Source organism: Lepisosteus platostomus, chromosome 6 (genome assembly GCF_059453375.1).
Source record: "Lepisosteus platostomus isolate fLepPlt1 chromosome 6, fLepPlt1.hap1, whole genome shotgun sequence".
Taxonomy (NCBI): Eukaryota; Metazoa; Chordata; class Actinopteri; order Semionotiformes; family Lepisosteidae; genus Lepisosteus; species Lepisosteus platostomus.
The window spans coordinates 50590174-50610600 of NC_142616.1; the positions used below are offsets into that span (position 1 = coordinate 50590174).

Sequence of the window (20427 nt, forward strand, 5' to 3'; positions counted from 1 at the left end):
TACTTTAGAAAAAAAAACTATTAAGTGTGCTCGGTTTTTCCGTATCTTCAAATGACTTTTCACAAGGCCAACCTTGCATAAGATCTATGTGTGATACATACACAGATGGTATTAATATTTACACTTTATGATGCCATTGAAAATGTGAAATTTTATCAGTATGTTTCAGACAGCAGGGTTCACATCAGAATGCATAAATTGTGGTATAGGTTTCATATATTCTCTTCTTAAGGAGTCCTGTAGTAACCGATTATAAGGATAGCTGTTTTTAGGAACATTGTTTCGGTTTCAGTCACTCCAGCAGGTAAAAATGGTGTGACGTAAGTAAATATTAAACAAATAATATCAGAGGCACCAAAGCGGTAGTAACACTGACGAGGGAAAGTGCTTCATCAAAACATCTGCTGTTCTTACAAAAGCAAAATGGTAAGTGAATTTTGTGTAATCGTGCAGGCTGACACTGAAATCACATAATGCAATGCCTGCTACAAAATAATAATTAAGCAGAAGCAGAAACTACATTGTATATTGCGCATTCTACATGGACTATTTACAAACATAACTACTTAGTACAAAACAACAGAGTTTCAAAGTCTGTAAAAAAGAGGTTATTATTTTTATTTTTTAGGATTTATTAACGTTTAACTTTAGTTTCAAAGTTTACTTGACATTTAATCTACTTCAAATTCCGACGCGTTGCATGATAGTCGATGTTTTGTAGGAAGTAACTTCAGTCAAGTCTATTAAATGCGGAAGAATGTTTTTCTTTGTTAGACCTAAGTTGATGATTTAATTAATTAATTCGAATTATTTCGACCTGTCTCTCTTTATTTCAGGGAATTTGCCACTATCTACGCTGTATTTAGTTCATTTAGCATCTCAGCCTGGTAAAACACAATATTTACTGCATGGAAGTCGGGGATAGTTAAATATTTGAATTTTGTATTTGAATGATCCAAAACGAAAACTGCCGTCTTTTCTTATGGCGTTTTTTTAAAATTGTATTGCAAGAATGAAATACAGTAGTCTTGTTGCTTCCACTTTCTAACATTTGGGTCTTCTGTCATTTCCGGTATTTTCCCTTGTCATTTAGTATTTTTCCGCATTCTCGAAGAAAGGTTTGTGTTTTTTTTGTGTGTTTATAACATTTAAATTGAACAGAGCATCAGAAATCTAAATGGACAGGTGTAATAAAGCCAAATACCCAACACACCCCACCTTAAAATATAAACTACGTTGTATGCGTCTTTTTATGTATTTGGATTTATATATTCAAAATTTTATTTAATTTTATGTAATATTTTAGCATGGGTTTCCAAACCAGTTTTCTTGTAGATTAACTGGCAGCGTGAGAAAAGTCTGAAAACTCAGACATCCTGCTTATAATAACGTGCTGTCCAGAGTTCCAGTTCCTCAAGACACCGAGAGCGCAGCAGTGAAGCCAAGGAACAAAGACATAAAAAGAAGCGCTGTGATAGCAGCAATCGGGAAAATAAGGTAAAATATAGTACTACTAGTGTGCAAAAGTATTTCTCTAGCAAATAACTCATTAATGTTTTCCCATAAGTCGAAAACAAAAATCGTTTTCTGATAGTAAGAACAAAGGATGTTTACCAAGTTTTGAATGTGAACTCGAAAGGGAAGTCATATACAGTAGAAAATGCTCCAGGTGAATGACCGGAGGTAGTAGACCTAGGCTGCAAATAAATTTTATTTCCCTCATCAATCTTCTGGAATCCCTCAGTCTTGTCCCCAGACATAAGATGTGTCAGTCTTCAGATCCTCTTACCTTTGAATTGCATTGCACCTTTAGTTTCAGAAAGAGAAGGCAGGTGTAAATGTGTGCACAACTCAAATTTACAGCACTACAAGGGTTCAGTTCCTTCCAGTTTGTGTGAAAATACATTGTCTGGGATCATGGGAAAGGATGTTCACATTTGTTGCCATAGAGCTAAATAATAAAACACTAAACAGAAGGTCACTGTTTTTCCTGCTTGGGTTTGTACAAGCCATTCTTCATGTTATGCTCCATATCAGGAAAAAAAGGTAATTTCATTTTGATTATTTTCAAAATGCCGCCAGTGATGAGCTCTTAGTTATAAACTCTGGCATGGAAGGAGCCAGGGCTTTCAGAATGATCTTGTTACGAGTGTTGCAATGCTTTGTCTCATAATGACTTTTCACAAATTGCCAGTGTGCCACATGTTTCATGTATACACAGTTGTCCCACTTTGGAATTTTTAGCATGGTTTATTCTTTGTAAGTGTATCATTTATTCTTTGAGGCTTTGATGACCTTATACTTAATATTCAGTACATTTTTTACTACATAAGTGAGCCAACCTCCCATTACAATCATGGTTTTATTCCTGCCTTAGAGTACTTCACTAGTTCCCTAAAGGCAGGCCTTTGTTATGAAAATCTTTGGAGAGCTGCATTCTCTCTTTGGAATCATACTGCACAAAAGGAGATTCTGGAAATGTGGAAGAAAATGTATATGGTGGTTGAGAATTATATTGAAGAAAGTGGATAGCAGCAGAAGAAATGTTTCAGTAGAAAAACTGATTTTCAACTGAAAAAAAACTGATAAGAATGATTAAATTTGTGTTGCTGGCTGTGGTGGCTTAGAATTGTGCAGATCCTCACATTTCAGAAATCCTTCTCAAGGGTGCTATTATTAACATTGATGTCTAGAATGAATGGAGGGAAAATGTTTCTGTGTGTAGATGCATAACATTTTATAACCAGAAAGTCACTAAAAGAAAAGAATAGTAAATAATTGCATTGGATATATTTAAAGTGAACAAATGTTGTGTGATTTGTAAAGTAGCTTCAATATGAAAATAACAAAAATCCAATTTTCTATAGACATCTTTCACGGACTCCTAACACAAGAATACAGGACATGCAAAACAAGATGGAAATAATCAACAACCATGAATTTGCATAATGTTTATGTTTGGGAGTTTCAGACAGAAACATATTAAACTTTTCACATATCCAAGAATTTTGTGTATAAATAGATATATTAAAAGGTCTTAAATTCCCTCAGTCATGTCCTCCATTATCATAGGAGGATATTATCACTGTGACAGAGCCATTGAAAATATGTAGAAAGTTTAATTTGTCTGCACTGAGTAATATTTGTTTGTAAATAAAACTCTAAGATATTGTGATGCAAATGTACACAGTGAACTGTGATTGTATGGAACGTCTTTTGGAAATCACTATTTTTTATGTTTGAGATGACTGTACACAAGCCCTTCCGATAAGCTGAAACCTTAAGTAACTCCTGTAACTTCTAACTTGCATGTTTAGGATGAAAGAAGACTTATCAGAAAAAGCAAAAGCCCTGTGAGAGCACCCGTTTTTTTCAAGCCAAGGTTGAGCAGAAGTTTCATCAAACCTCGGTGAGTCATGAAGGCTGAGGTGCTTATCAACACAAGACAAACATTTGTTATAATGCGTAGATGCACACAGTTAGTTTGTGGGTCTCTTAGGAAAGAGTAATGAAGGAAATAGGAAAAGAACATAAAAATGCCATGACAGGTCAGTAAATTTTAATGCAAGGCTGTAATTCAGTATTTCAAAGACTAAATTAATTAACTTGCTAATTTTTCTTAACATATCTTTTTACACTAGCATTATTGTTTTTTAAAGACTGTTTTACTTAATAGTTTAAGTAATAAGGATTCTTATGGATTTTCTTAATTGGCAGCACAGTGGTAGTTTTTTTAGCATTGCTGCCTTGCAGTGTTGGAACCCTGGGTTCAGTTCCAGACCTGGAGTGCTATCTGTATGGAGTTTGTATGTTCTCCCCATGTTTGCATGGATTACTTCTGGGTGCTCTGGTTTCCTTGTACAGAACAAAAACATACTGGTAGGTTAATAAGTCTCTGGTAAAATTGGCCCTGGTGCGAGTGTGTGTGTTTGTGTTTGAGTGTGTCCTGCATTTGACTGGTGTCCCATCCAGGGTGTACCCCGCCTTGCACCTGTTGCTTGCTGGGATAGGGTGTGACTTCCCTGCAATCCTGATTTGGATTAAGCAGATAGAATTTTGAAATTTAGAAATTTTGTAGAACCACCTGTTTCTAGGCTGACATCTTTTGCATATCTTTTTTAGGTATAAAAGGGAAGATCATGCTTTCAGAAAACCTGGGTTTAGTTTCAGATTCCGAAGATACAGATCAGTTTCAGTTGTGAGATCACATCGGACTCTGCCTCCAAAGAATACATCCTCTCCCTCACCCGGTAGCAAGTCTGATTTAAAGAAAGATAACAAATGTTCAAAAGGGACATCAAAAGATCAAAATGGTATGTCGCATCATGAGAAAGGAAAGAGTTGCGTCTTAAGTTGCAGGTGTTTCAACGGAACATTAAAGGGTTTATTGGCATTTTACAATGGTATTCCACAAGGGAGCGCTTTCAAAGGAAACCTGCTCAAGTGAGCTCATAGACGGCAGATGGCGCTGTTGAATTTTGTTGAAATTATTCCAATGATGAAATGATGATCAAGGAGCGGCTCTAACCTGATATTGTAAATTGTCATTTAAATAATATACAATGTATAAGATAAGATTATATTCACATTTCCACTCAGATTGGTGTAATATTTACAAATGTTTGCTGAGCTACCAGTTTTATGATTTAAGGGTCACTAATGTTGTTTAAAATGTTCACTTTCCAGCTAAGAAATAATCAAAATTGCTAATGAGATACAAATGTAGTTTATCAAAGGGACTTTATTACTTTATTCTTATATTATTGACAGTATATGACTGCTGTAAATCTTTCAACACTGGTATTTTTGTTCGCTGCAAATATGTCAGTGGCTGCAATAAACATATTTCAGAACTGTGCAAATAAAATTAAGACAAATAAGTATTGCAGAAGGAATACTTTTATGTTTAAGATGCATATGGAAAACCATTCTTATGCTTTAAGTTACTGGTAACTCTAGTAACTGGTAACTCAAAGCTTCTAAATATTCTGAAGAAAGAATTAAATCTGTTTTAATTTAAACCTGAAGCATCAAGCATATTCGGGTGGCTGCATATTATGAGGTCTCTTATACTGGTGTAGCAGAGAAGCTGGGTGACTCACCGACGCCTCTGTGAAAGAATGGCTGGGCACAAAGCCAGCTGTAAATAATGAGCAATAGAAAAGCTATGCTTGTGTGTAAGAACACTGCTGTGAAATCTTCCAGGGTCGATTTCAAAGTCATATAGAAAACCTTACGGGATTTTTTTGAAAGAATCATCCATTACTGAAGAGAGAGGGAAATATTCTTACAGGAAAAACAAAATCAGCAGTTTATTTTGTAACTAATGTTAAATTATGTTTGGGCTCCCAGACAGACTAGCCTGCTGATGTGCTTCATCCTTAATTCTGTGTGGAGTCCAGCTCTGCAGTTCGTACATTACTCTGGGCATTTAAACATGGGATTCATTGCTCCTTGAATTTACAGTCTCTGACAGGGGCCTGGTCTTCTGGTTTTCATTACAGCTGAGCCCAAAATGACTAAAGTAAACCAAATTATTTTCTTAATTAGTACAAGAGAACAAGTTTTCTATATTCTTACTCACTGAATATTTATAACTACCTATAAAGCTTGAAAGACTTTGGCTTTCTGACTTTAGTTGTGCAAAATTTCTGTTGAAAATATTATTACATTGCATGTTACTTTATTACTGAAACGCAGTTTTTTTTTTAGATGTTCAGAAGTCATTCAAAAGCAAAAGTAGAGAAAAGGAACTTGAGATCTTCTCAATTAAGGTAAGGACTATGTTGATTTTCAGTTACGTTTAACAAGAACAGAAGTCTCAAACAATAGTACAATACAGCATAAACTTTATTCTTCTCCTTGAGACTCACCAGATTATTCCCAGTAAAGGATATCTTTCTCTAAGATAATATGAGGATTTTATGCTCTTAACAAACTTAATCCTGTCATGTTTATGTCTGACAATACCCTAAAATCCCTTGGATTTATTAAAACTACTCACACTGAATTGCAAAGACTCCTACCTGTTTTCCCTGGGAACCTCACAGGGTGGCTTTAAAAAAAACAAAGAAAAACACAAATATGTATGTTTAAAGAAAGGACAAAAACAAATCTTTAATTGAATACCTTGCATTTAATTATAGTTCAGTTCACATTAAGCTCTTTTGTGCCTAACACATTTATTTTTGCTTAACTGGAATTTTCATGTTGTGTCTGACATTCACAGACTCATCAAAACAGTAGTCGCAGTCCCTAGCTACAGCTTGTGATAATTCATTGCATATTCTAATCTTAATTCAAAGCTTTAATATTACAGATGATTGGAGTTTGCCCAGTATGTATGAAAAGGAAGCCAAAGTTAAATCTTTTCTGTATACTGTAAGTGTTGTAAACTGAAACTTAAAATATTTCAGAAATGGAAACACCATACCACGAGAATGACCGGGGCACTGTTGTTACCACTGAATCAGACTGCCCTTTGAATGTTTCATCTCAGATGTTGTAGCGTATCTTTCTTCAAGATATTGTTAGCTTGATACTGCTGTGTAGTCCACAGATTAAAACTAATAAAACTATTCCCATGTAGAAAATATGTTGCCGGCTTTTATTAATCAACTGTGAATTAAATACCTGTAAGAACAACAGTCTCTTAAAATGTAAGTGTTCCTTAGGTGAATTGAATGTTGTATTAGTCATGCTCCATCTGGAATCCTTTTTGGAGCAATTTCCTTGTGAAGCGTTACTGGTGTATGTCCCAAGAAGCCATTTGCTTGATGTCTAAAGGATTGGTGCACCTGTAGTGTTTCTATAAAGATGTTGGACACCATGTATTGTAAAAGTATGATAATTAATTGATTTTGCTATGGAAGTCACATGGATGTTAGAAGAAAAAAGACAGTCTGTCATGGGATGTTTCTTAATCATATAAGAAAGAAAAGTGTTGAACAAGAGGAGGCCACTCAGTCCATCTAGCCTGTTGTTGTGGTAATAGCGAATTAATTAAAGAGAAGCCACCGGTTTCCAAAGCATGACTAGTAGCTTATTCCAGATTGCCACACCCCTTGTATGAAAATGGAAGCCTCCTATTCTCAGTTTAAATGCAGTTCTTGTTAGTTTCCACTTGTATCCTCTGACATGTTTCGCAGTTGATTTTGAAGACGTCAGTTCGGTTGTGAATCAATCGAGTTCCATTTGAATATTTTCTTATTAAGGCTGTAGAGATTTAGTTTGTTTAACCTTTCAGTATAACATATTCCTGAAAATATACCTTCATAATGGTTTCTTTAGGTGTTTCAACAGGTTTAAAGCTGGTCAAGAAAAAGGTCAAATATGACTGTGTTTCATTTATGGTACATTTAGGGAAACTGATATTACTTCTAAGCTTTTATATATCTGGGTGATAATTATGGCCTAAATGATCTGTTTGAAGTTTGAACATCTCTGAGTACATAAGATAAATCAACAAGAATCAATGATTACTTTCGAGGTTAGTGTATTAAAACACTGTCTTAGAGCGTTAGTTGAAAACGGAGATACCCTTAGACCACACTTAGCAGAAATCAAAAATCATTCTGACAGAAAGAAATGTGACTTAGATACATCTTGCTATAGTGGAACTGTAACTGCTTGATTAGATGTCTTTTCTTATTATCAGTCTTTACCCTTTTTTTGCACTCCCAGTCTTTGAATGTGTCCCATTGCACATTTCTTATATTACAGAGAACAGAAAACAATGCAAAAAAGAAATTAGCAACTCATTTTGCAGAACATTTGCATAGCCTGTTGCAATACTTGCAAAAGTGGAATTTGTATTGGTAGCATGTGACCTTCTTTTTACCCATTTGAAACAACTACAAAAAAACCAAAAGCTGTGCCAGGAAACAAATCGCATTTTCACAGACTGCTACACAATTAGCGATGAGCTGGTTACTAGGAAGGTCTACAGTCAAGAGGAGACAGAGCCAGGTGCAAAGGGCATTATCTTCAGGATAATTGAAAGCTATGATAATTAGGAGTCTTGTGCTGGTGGCTAATGTGCTTAAGTAAAGACAAGGTCAAATAAATGTAGTTTTGTAAAGTCCACTGCCACAATTAGAGTAACAGGGACATTAAATTAGTCAGTATACAGATATGATTACCTCTAAAATTGCTGTTTCTAGTATCTCTGTGATGTAGCTTCAGTGTTAATACATGACCAGTATGTGAGTGTTAGATAAGGGTAACACTTGTTAAATTATGAGGAAACACAAAGCTTAATAATAGGCTATACAGAAAGATCGTTGGCAGTACAAACTATAATGACTTTGACAGCTTTCACAATTGAAAAAATGATGTTAGTACAAGGATCATTAATTATAAAATGTCTTTTAAAAGGAATAGCTTTATTTAGCTTCAAGGGCAACAAGAGAATTTCTGAAAAGGAATTTTACGGGGGATTTTTTTAAGGACGTAATAACTGAGATGTTTCCTAAGAAGGAGATGTTCATATTTATCAAACCATTTGTTACCTTAATATGGCCATGTGTCTGGTGGATTTCAGGCTTTATAACCCTATGTTCCCATGCCTTGCTATATATGCTTCAAAAACCTCACCTTTATATTTGCTCTTTCTCAATAAAACCCAACAAAAGGTCACAGAGGATGGTCTGTCTAACACGGAGTTGCCTCCTTCAGTGATGAGAGCAGCACTGCGAAACAGGGCAATCCAGCAGAAGAGGAGAGAAATTGAAGAGGTAATTTCAAACACTTTTCCTCACTGTGACAGATGTGCTGTGCTATGGCAAATAATGCCCTAAATTTTTATTAAATTAAATTTAACTTCTGCTATGGAAGGTGATTTTCAGTGTTTCTTAGTGCAAATGACAAATATGTTGGTATGTTTCATATAGAATATAATACGCTACAAAATCTATTCACATCTGTAGCCTAAAAGGCAGTAGGTTATGATAGATGGAGAATGTGTTCTTCTTGTAGTTTTGTAAAAAGCAAAGCAGTGTACAGTGGAAAAAATGATCGGCAAGAAAGGGGTAATTCTGTACTGAAAAGAAAAGAGGAAGAGGATGAAGTACAGTGTTTCGGCTGTGGAGCCTCTTGTGTTGTGTAAGGAAGAGAGGTAGGGGGCAGGAAAAAGAAGGAGAGACGTGGGGTGAGGAGACCATCGTTGAAGGTGAAGAGGAGGCAATAATCTAGACTCAGATTCCAAAGAAGTGTGAAAGGCAGAATCTGTGAACTGAAAGAGTTTAAGAAGACATTAATTGATTATTGAGTGCTGGGAAATATGTGAACCCAGACTAAGGTTGATTATAGTCCCCAATTCCCCGATGTCTTACTTGCGTAAGAGTCTTTTGAATCCCACTGAAAGGATATAGAGAGATCATGCATCGGGGAGGTAAAATAGTGGAGAAAAGGCCTGAGGAGGTCTTTGACTCTCTGTTCTGATATGTTGCCTGAGATGGTTGGCCAGTCTTCTTTCTTTCCCCATGTCCGTAGCAAAGCACTCTTTGCAAAAATTGCACGTGTTCCTTTGCAGCTCTGTGTCGCACCCTGACACAGCTTTCTGCTACAACCTCAGAAGTAAAGCACAGAATCAAAAATTCGACCTAACAAGCTTCAGGGACCTGTGGGGTTTGTGAACTTTGCTGAATAGATGCAGAACATGCACAGTATATGTTAAATTCTCCGCAGACATGTTGTACATACTTAATTTTAATAAGGATGAATGACAGTTTATTTAACCACATTTTAACAGCATTCCAAAGATGGAAACAAATGGCACAATAAATGTGTTGTATGAATCACTAAGCCTAATGAGATCCAGACTGCCTCAAAGCAGGAAAAATGTGTCCAGAAATTAAAACATCAAAGAAAGTTTCTGCCTCATTAACTACTAAAGGATATATTATTATATCCATTGAGTGTTGCAATTTAAAGTAAGCAACCCAGAGTTACAATAGCTTTGGGGCTTAGCAAGCAGTTCATATAGGTACTGAATTACATTACTTCTATCCATTTTCTAACCGCTTCATCTAATATAGGGTCGCAGGGTAGCTGGACCCTAATGCAGCAAGCTATGGACACAGGATGGAAAATACCCTAGACAGGACACCAGTCCATCACACACTCATACTCGCACCAGGGCCAGTTTTCCCAGAAGACATAGAATAGAATGTCTTTGGACTGTAGGGGGAAAATGGAGCACTTGGAGGAAAAAGACTTTCAAGACTAAAAGACTGACTGTGCATTATGATCCCACCCCCCTAGGTAGTGTTGGTAAGGTAGCTTACTTTTAAGAAGTAATTCATTATAGTTACAAGTTACTTGTATAAGGGATTCCATTTTAAAATTAAGATGAAGTTGGAGGAAATGCTTTAAAAAAAGGTATCGCTTACAGTGATGTGTGTAGTGTGTGCAGTTACTACATAAATATATAAATAAAATAACAATTTCCCCCAGCTTTTTATTAATTGAAACAAGTCATTACTTATGCATGTACCTTGTAATTGTAATGGATTAACATTTAAAAGTAGCTTTTTCTGATGCTGCTTCTAGGCATTATAATGAAAAAGAGGCAGTTCAAAGATTAAGGAAATCTACAGAACAAATTGACCTCCTGATGGTCTGTCCTTGCAACAGCCACTTGCCCACTGAAAGAGGACAGTCAAGTAAACTGTTAACTGGTGCAGTGGTATTCCATTCTGTTAAAGGGAGGAGCTATTGATAGTGACCTGTTTAATGTATTAAATATAACAGTGTTGAACCTGGTACCTTTATTCATCTTTAACAAATATGTGTTTTGCTGTGCAGTTCCAGCCCAGCTCGTTTTCTGAACATAGTCACTGAAAGCTTTAATCAGAGGTCATTGAAAGTTGTTTGACTGTGGGAATGTCAACAGAGGAGGCTCCTGTGCTCAGGACGACAGAGGAGCAGGTACTAACAAAGAGCAGTGCAGGTGGTAGGCAGATGGGAAGCTCAGGGATTCAAACTCATTAATGTCATTAGACATCGGAAGATGGCAGAGTGCATGACAGCTCTGTTAAACAGATGGACCTCTTGGCATTTGAAGATTAGAATATTCAAAACTGTAATTTCCATCTAGTTTTACGGCTCAGAGTCACAGATTAGAGATCATTTTAGAGCTAAATTGTATGCAAATTCAATTTAAATGCAACCCACACTCAAATTCTGCCATTGAAGAAATTGCAAAGATGCAGCATACAGTACAGATGCAGTAAATTCCTTTTATTACATTGCATGTTTTAGGATTAATAAGGCTCCCTTTCCTTTTACTGAAAACTAGGACAGCCAGAATACTTTGGGGCTCAAATTTCACACTCCTCAAAAAAACCAACTAGGGGGCTTTTGGGATTTAAGTGGAAATGTTTGGAAGAGAAGATTCCAATAATAAAAAAGATATCTGGGAAATATTTAATTTAATTTAACTGTAACATACTGAGCTTCAGTTCTGGAATTGATACTTCATCTTTAAAATTGCAGTTTAATTTCCATTACCATAACATTTAGTATGTTCATGATTAGTTCAGACACTGAAATATGGCTGGCATGTGCCAAGTTCTCATGTCAGTGCTTACAGTGAGCTCACTTTGAAAGATAACAACAAGAACTTGAACTGGGAGTCTGTGAGCCCCAGACACCTGACATTGCTTGTTCCCATCAAAGCCAAGTTTAAAGAATAGCTTTGATGTGTGACATTCTATAGCAATACATTATCTTGCCATCCTTGAGTTGTTTTGAGAGAAGTATGTTAAGAAACCTTGAATTACCCCCCACCCCGGTCTCAGGACTGACATACAGTAGGAATCTATTCTAAAAATCCAGAGCCCAGGGTATTACAAAAATCCATCATATGTCTAAAACAAAATAACAGGCAGAAAATGAAGTACAGAGACACTGGGGGAGGTGAATCTGTTGCTCAGTTTTTCTTAACATCTGATCTCTAGCTTACTGAATAACACTCTGTCCACCGACAGAGCACTGCTTACTTTATAAGAATGTGCCAGTGTCTGGAAAAAAGATTGAACCTTGATGAGTACATTTCATCCCACTTCCTATCATTGGCCATACAAGTGGTGGAAGGCTTCACATACACATTCCAATGAAAAATTAACCAGCTTTAAAAAGCAGCTTGATCTCTGAACACCATAAACCCTGAATTAAAAATTAAAAGTGCTTTAAGATTTTGGTCACAAAGCTTGCTAAATGTATGGAAACCTTCACCAATAGCAGGTCCTGTTAATGCAGGTAGTACTGTCTCTTAATTTAATGTGAACTTATGTAAATTACTCTGTCACAGTACTAATTTATGACTATGTGTTTCTTTTATTTTAAACTGTGGTAAAATTGCTCAGATGAAGCTTAAAATAGATACTAGTTTGTCAGTAACACAGCATAAATTGTGAATGAAAATATGATTATCATCAACGGTAATGAAGCAGATATCATGAAACTATACTGGTGAAAGATAGAGAGCTATTGTACCAAATCTAAGTACATTGAAGCAAAGAGCACTATTTGCATGCTAGTTAGAATATCTGGCAAAAACAAAGATGATAAACCACTGAAATATATACAGGGAAAAATCATATACTGAAAAAAAGGTTCAGAAGGAAATAGCTGGTTACAAAAGACTTAATGTGTGTCACTTTTCACTGTTTACCAGAATCTTTTTATGCTTTGCTTGCCTTATGTATATGTTTGTGCAAAACCCACTTTCTATTTTAGCTACTGTCATTTCCATATTAAAGCATCAAGCGTTCCAGAAATGCATCGCATTCAAGTTATATGTATAGAAACTGGTTTAAACCATTGATTATTTTCTTTAAAACTTTGTAGTTTGTTCCAAGCTTTCTCATAAACAGAGACAGTCTTCATCTTTGAGGAGTTTTATGGCTGCAGAGAAGCAAATTAACTTGTTCATTGGGGGAGATGCTCAACTTTTATGGAAGCTGGAAGGGGCATTAAGGGGCACAGGAGAAGCTTGTGAGGGATTAGAAAAGCATGGGATCTGGATGGGAATGACTTAACAGGTAATCCTTAGGAAAAGATTGCAGAAAAGTCAAGTTAAATTGTTATATGAAAGCAATCCAAGCATTCCTTTATCAGAAAACCAGTTATTCCTGGTAAGGGTAACAGCAGCCTGGCGCTTATCACCGAGGCATAGGGTGCAAACTGGGACTCCATCCTGGATAAGACACCAGTGCATCACAGGACACATACACACAACACACAAAGGCACAATTTAGAAACAATTAGAGGTTAATTCCATGCTGAAAAGTAGAAAGAAAGGAAAGAAAGAAAAGCTTGCACCTTAAGAAGACCCAACTGCCAAAACATGTTTATTTTCTATTTTCAGAGTGGAATTAACTGGTACTTGTCCCTTTGCAGCCTGCTTGAACAATTTAGAGAGACCCATTAACCTAGGATGCATATCTTCATGAGAAGGGAGGAAACTTAATCACCTGAAGAAACCCCACGTGAATATCTGGAGACCATGCAAACTCCACACAGAAGGTGTGGCTGTAGCATTAACTGCCATGTCATTGTACACTCTGGGTAGAAGCAATCATAACAGTAAAACTCCCTTTGCTACCTGCTGTTTCTCAAGAAAGATTAACTAGTGCTTTTATGAAGATGACCTCTTTAAGAAGATTATATGTGACTGAAGCCTTCACATAAAAGATACTGGATGGAAATTATCCTGTAATTAATACTAATGTCAATGGTAATTTATTATAAAATATGAGCTTCTGGATAACCAGGCCAAAATAGTTTAGTAGAAGACAGGAGGGATTTTAATTAATTTTGATTTACTTCGCTGTTTCAGAAGTATTGAAAGATTTTGTAATCCTCTTCTGTGTTACAGAAAAGGGGTAAGATTTTACATTTCATAAATAGCTTAGCGTGTGTAAACACTAGCCTTGAATGCTCCAGAGCCCTGAGACGCTAATCCAGTCTGGTGTAATTGAATGCACATGACAGTACAGACAACAAGTCAGCATCTCTCTTTCCGGTCATGCGTCTTATTTTAAAGTCTCCTCCTTCCATTGCTGGGTGGAACACTGAGATGACATACCAGCTTCTCTTATTTGTAAATAATTGACTCCTTCTATTTTTGCATATCTCAGCTAAGCTGTAATTTAATGCAGTTTGCTTAGAATGACTAGTAATTATGGGTTTCAGCAACTTCCAAAATGCTTAAAATGCTCAACATTTCTCCTTATATGGAACAAGTAACTCCTGTTAACTTTTCACTTTACTGGTTATTTTCATTGCGTATTTATTGCTTTCCGAAACCTATTTTAAGACATGTATGATATTATTTGTTATTACATATAGTGTTAAGTACTTATTTAAGATGCTTTTACAAATACATTTTCACTTGTATTATAAAAAGTGCCACACTAAGTCATGTCATAAATTCATCATTAAGAACCTCAAGTTCCTCTTTAGTACTTTGCCAGTTACCTTTGGAAATGCCTTCAGAGTAGGTGATGAAAAGAATGCACTATTTATCACACATTTCCATTTGCTTTCAGCACATTTATCCTTAAGATAATAAAACCTGAGGATGTGCCAAAGATGAAAGGCAAGAACCAAACAGAAATAAGAGAATATACACAGGGTAGACTGTACCGGAACACCGAAATGGAAATAATGCCTAATAATATTCTGTCACAAACTTTAAAAAAAGTTCCTACAAATGATACATTTTTGTTGTTATATTTTATTAATATTTAAACCAGAGACTTATGTTCTGCTTAAGCTTTTCCACATGGATCAGAAAAAATATGTTTCAGAGCATGAGTTATTAAAGAGATGTCCAGCAGAAGCACTGAAAAAAAAGAAAAAACAGAACTGGGGTGTGGTAGTGTTGTGTAATTCTTTCTAAAACAATAGATTTGGATTTAAATTCTATGTATTAGAATGGCACATGTTGTTGAGCAAACACAGAGCTATGAAATGCATGATTGATAAATTACATCTTTGCTTGGGAAACAGACACTATTTACAATAAATAGAAACAACAGTACTTCTTTTGTCTATTGTCGTGACAATGTTATGTTTTCTATTAACTTCATTTTGATTCCAGCATGTCTGTGTCACCAACTTGATTGGCATGGAGCTGTACCATGACTCCCGGCAAGAATCGATTGGAATCGCTGGCTGTCAGACACTGGGTTACATGTGCTTGCTCCGCTTATTTTATGAGTTTAGCAATTGCCAAAAGAATTAACTACTTTGGAATGGCTGCAAAAAGAAATATCTAGAAAGCACTATATGACTCTTATAAATTTGTTTATAACAGGCCAAATCTTGTTTAGCATGTAAATGACTATGAACAGATATAATGAAGTGGAGTCAGTTTTTATTCAAGATAAAAAAAAATATAGCAACATTTTAGCTTGGTAGATTGGACTGTGTATAACATTTATACACATAATTTCTTCAAATCTGCTTTGGTACAACAGGAATCAGATATTCATTGGTTGGCTTTTTCAGGTTTTAAATATAGGTTAAAAATAGGATTGGTTTTAAATGTTCTGATCATTTATACTAAGATAAAATAATTTTATGAGCACTTTTCAACAAACCCAAAGCGCAACAGTATTCATGTACACAACAAAAGCAAACAAATAGTGAAAAAAGAACAGCAAATTGTCTCAGTAAAACTAAGAGCAGATCTACATTATATTCTCAAAATTACAGTGAAAAGATAAGCAAGGCAAAATAAAGTGTAAACATGTTGACAATTTTAGCGTCTCTAAAGGATCAGGGGAATGAGTTCCACAGACATGGTGTTGCACACAAGCCTGTGGTCTTTGGCAAGGAAAGAAATCCAGGATCATCTGATGACAGATTAAGACCTGGATTATTCTCACATACAGTGCCTTGCGAAAGTATTCGGCCCCCTTGAACTTTTCAACCTTTTGCCACATTTCAGGCTTCAAACATAAAGATATAAATTTTTTATTTTATGTGAAGAATCACCAACAAGTGGGACACAATTGTGAAGTGGAACGAAATCTATTGGATTTTTGAAACTTTTTTAACTAATAAAAAAATGAAAAGTGGGGCGTGCAAAATTATTCGGCCCCCTTGCGTTAATACTTTGTAGAGCCACCTTTTGCTGCGATTACAGCTGCAAGTCGCTTGGGGTATGTCTCTATCAGTTTTGCACATCGAGAGACTGAAATTCTTGCCCATTCTTCCTTGCAAAACAGCTTGAGCTCAGTGAGGTTGGATGGAGAGTGTTAGTGAACAGCAGTTTTCAGCTCTTTCCACAGATTCTCGATTGGATTCAGGTCTGGACTTTGACTTGGCCATTCAAACACCTGGATACGTTTATTTGTGAACCATTCCTTTGTAGATTTTGCTGTATGTTTGGGATCATTGTCTTGTTGGAAGATAAATCTCTGTCCCAGTTTCAGGTCTTTTGCAGACTCCAACAGGTTTTCATCCAGAATGGTCCTGTATTTGGCTGCATCCATCTTCCCCTCAATTTTAACCATCTTCCCTGTCCCTGCTGAAGAAAAGCAGGCCCAAACCATGATGCTGCCACCACCATGTTTGACAGTGGGGATGGTGTGTTGAGGGTGATGAGCTGTGTTGCTTTTACGCCAAACATATCGTTTTGCATTGTGGCCAAAAAGTTCGATTTTGGTTTCATCTGACCAGAGCACCTTCTTCCACATGTTTGGGGTGTCTCCCAGGTGGCTTGTGGCAAACTTTAGACGAGACTTTTTATGGATATCTTTGAGAAATGGCTTTCTTCTTGCCACTCTTCCATAAAGGCCAGATTTGTGCAGTGTAAGACTGATTGTTGTCCTATGGACAGACTCTCCCACCTCAGCTGTAGTTCTCTGCAGTTCATCCAGAGTGATCATGGGCCTCTTGGCTGCATCTCTGATCAGTCTTCTCCTTGTCTGAGCTGAAAGTTTAGAGGGACGGCCAGGTCTTGGTAGATTTGCAGTGGTCTGATACTCCTTCCATTTCAAGATGATCGCTTGCACAGTGCTCCTTGGGATGTTTGAAGCTTGGGAAATCTTTTTGTATCCAAATCCGGCTTTAAACTTCTCCACAACAGTATTACGGACCTGCCTGGTGTGTTCCTTGGTCTTCATGATGCTCTCTGCGCTTTCAACAGAACCTTGAGACTATCACAGAGCAGGTGCATTTATACAGAGACTTGATTACACACAGGTGGATTCTATTTATCACCATCAGTCATTTAGGACAACATTGGATCATTCAGAGATCCTCGCTGAACTTCTGGAGTGAGTTTGCTGCACTGAAAGTAAAGGGGCCGAATAATTTTGCACGCCCCACTTTTCATTTTTTTATTAGTTAAAAAAGTTTCAAAAATCCAATAGATTTCGTTCCACTTCACAATTGTGTCCCACTTGTTGGTGATTCTTCACATAAAATAAAAAATTTATATCTTTATGTTTGAAGCCTGAAATGTGGCAAAAGGTTGAAAAGTTCAAGGGGGCCGAATACTTTCGCAAGGCACTGTAATAAATCCTTAAAATAACCTGGAGCTCGACCATTGCAGACCTCCGTAGAGCAATGCAGTTTCATTACTGATTAACTAAGGCTTGGTAGCATAGTTCTGTCCAGTTTTCTCTCACACTGGAAAAAATTAAGCTTTCTTTAAGTTGTTTTAAAATGTTGTTCAAATGTTTTTTCTTCTAATACAATTTCAGGCATATGTGGATAAGTATTGCCATCAGTGTCTAAAATAATGCTAGTCATCAATTTGTGAAGTATGGTAAACTAGTAATTTGTCAGTGAGACCTTGCCAGAGTGTATTGACAGGGGATTTCAGTGCTGTCTGCCAATATAAAACCCACAGTGAATACTAAGTGTAGATATCTTACCAACTGAACAGTTTAACTCTGTAAAAGTGTAAATGGAAGTGAAGCCCAATTTGATTTTGTGAAGAGATTGAACTTTTGATGCAGTTGGCCACCCAGGGATTGACTGTGTATATTTTGCTTTACAGGTCTATAGACAAGATTGCGACACGTTTGGAATTGTGGCAAAAATGCTGATTGGGAAGGACCCTTCTTTGGAGCAATCCATCCAGTCGTCTCTTCAAGCAAACCTCAAAGAAATCGGGCAGCGTTGTGCTGAGGCCATGCAGAATTTCATTGATGAATACGATTCTAAATATCCCAGCCCCTGCATACCCCCTCAGTTTTAACCCTCTTCCTCTGTACTACTCCCACTTTCGATCACTGCCTAGGAAATAAGGCATCACTTTCACAACCTATTCATGAGCCACCCATCAATTGGGAAATTCTGTAAAAATAATGTATTTGAAGATGGTAAGCAAGGTAAAATGGTTTTGGTACTCTATGAAAAAATACTATTGATTTGTTATACAAATATTTTTGCCCTCTATATTTAGCCATAGCTGTGTCAAATTTAACTACAAATGTGATTCAATAGGAAAAAATGTTTTTTGTTTTGCTCATATGATCTGAAAATAGGCTAATTTTTAACTAGCTAAAAAATAGCAGCATCATAGGTTTTCTGAAGAATGGTGATGTTTCATTTGCAAAAACAAAATGTTCAAACTTATTTATACCCCTAAGTCTCTACAAAAAAATTACAGAAAAAAAAATCCTGTGTCACCATCCTGTAGTCTGGACATTTATGTAAAGCTTCTGGAATATTCTAGGACTTTCTGTTTCTACGGCGTATAAAAGCAAGTAACACTGTAGCAGGGAAATCCTTCAGCAACATCAAGATGAAAAGCAAAGAACCCTTACAAAAGTGCAGGCAAAGAATCAGTAATCTTTAACAGTTGGATAATGGCTATATCACAAAATGCTGAACCTACCAGATTCCACTATAGTGTCCACCATTAAGAAGTTCAAGGCCATAGGAACAGTGCCAGGAAAAGGGCACAAGAAAAAATTACCACCATGTACTGAGAAAAATCTTTTTAGGAAACAACCACAAACCCAGGATTGAAAAGTTCCAGATCTCTCTGACTGTTTTAACATCAGGATACAATGTCTCAAAAACCACCATTCAATGTCAACTGCACGAATATGATGTTCATGGCAAAGTTACAAAGAAGGAATATTTTCTGAAGGCCTAACACAAAGAGACAGTATGGAATCGAACAATCTGCATCTCCATGACATAAGACAGTTGGGTCTGTGTCTTATGGTCAGATGAAACCATATTTGAGCTTTGTGTACATTCTCAACAGCGTTATGTTTGGCGGCAAGGAGGTGAAGCATGTGCCAAGAAATACATCATGCCCACTGTGAAATATGGAGGTGGATCTACTTTGCTTTAGGGTTATTTTGCATTTTTTGGTCCTGGTGCCCTTGTTTGACTGGAAGGAACAAGGAATTCAAGAATATACCGGGACATTTTGGCCAAAAAGCTTGTACCCCATAGTAGAAAAGTTAAAGCTAATTTGAAAATCACATTCCAGCTTGTTAATGATCTCAAGCATACATTGTGCTCTACAAAGTTAAGTGAATACAAAATGAGTGTTGTTAACTGGCCATCATTACCTCCAGTCCAATCTACCTTTGGAAGTTTCAATTTCATGCAGTTCACAAAAGAAAAAGTTTTCTCTGGCTTTCCTCTGAAGGAATGGTCAAAATTTATACCACAATTCTATAAAACACTACAGGAAGTGTCTTCATTGTGATCGGAGTGAAAGATGCACAAAGAACTTATGGCAGGGATGTGAATAATTTTGGTGGAAAACAAAGCTTTCATTGATCTTTTCATAGTTTGCTGAAAAATTTAGAAGGGCAAAAATACCACAGTCATTTTCTGTAGAATCATTTTTTTTAGTAACATTTATCAAAAATATGGATAAATATGGAGGGCAATGTATATAGAGACTGTTTTGCAGTCTGTGTTTTTATGATAGAAATAAATTATTAGATACTAAAGTGAGAAAACCTCAAACACAAAACATTTAAATTATTAACAGTACTATTGTGTATATTTTGGGGAAAATGTTAAAGCATTAGTCGTTACATTAATAAGGAGATAATTATGGTTATTGTGAAATAATTTTAATAATACACTGATAAGGTACTAAAGCAAATGAAAGTGTATATTTACATTGTATGGATTTTTACTCATTGTGAATTATATTAAAATATTTAATAAAACTGTTGTGTTGCAACAGGTTTGTTTATAGTATTGGAATACATGTAGTAATTTCTCAATGTGACCAAATATTTTCCGTAACTGTTTTGTGTGTTTTAAAATTTAACATTTGTAAAGCTTTTCCATTTTGTTATTATACTAAATCAATTTTCTTTTGCAAAAACTAAAGTTCCAAATATCATTTCATATTAAAACAATAAAATAAACATTTTCGAATTAAGAGCATTTAAGAATAAGATCATTTAAGAACTCTCATTC

At 36.1% G+C, this 20427-nt stretch overlaps 1 protein-coding gene across 1 annotated transcript; it reads left to right on the forward strand.

Moving 5' to 3' along the window:
- Nucleotides 1–204: 204 nt before the first annotated feature.
- On the forward strand, nucleotides 205–20389 carry LOC148661849 (uncharacterized). Its single transcript, XM_088636235.1, has 7 exons — nucleotides 205–426; nucleotides 1402–1497; nucleotides 3318–3409; nucleotides 4123–4313; nucleotides 5713–5774; nucleotides 8634–8735; nucleotides 18023–20389. Exons 1-7 carry the CDS (start codon nucleotides 424–426, stop codon nucleotides 18221–18223), a joined length of 747 nt encoding a protein of 248 aa, XP_088492361.1. The 5' UTR covers nucleotides 205–423; the 3' UTR covers nucleotides 18224–20389.
- The last annotated feature ends 38 nt before the right edge of the window (nucleotides 20390–20427 follow it).

Excerpts from the sequence above, each read along its gene's own strand:
- LOC148661849 (XM_088636235.1), top strand. Across the intron at positions 3,410-4,122 it reads AGAAGTTTCATCAAACCTCG|GTATAAAAGGGAAGATCATG; the intron begins GTGAGTCATGAA and ends TATCTTTTTTAG. Across the intron at positions 8,736-18,022 it reads AGAGGAGAGAAATTGAAGAG|GTCTATAGACAAGATTGCGA; the intron begins GTAATTTCAAAC and ends TTTGCTTTACAG.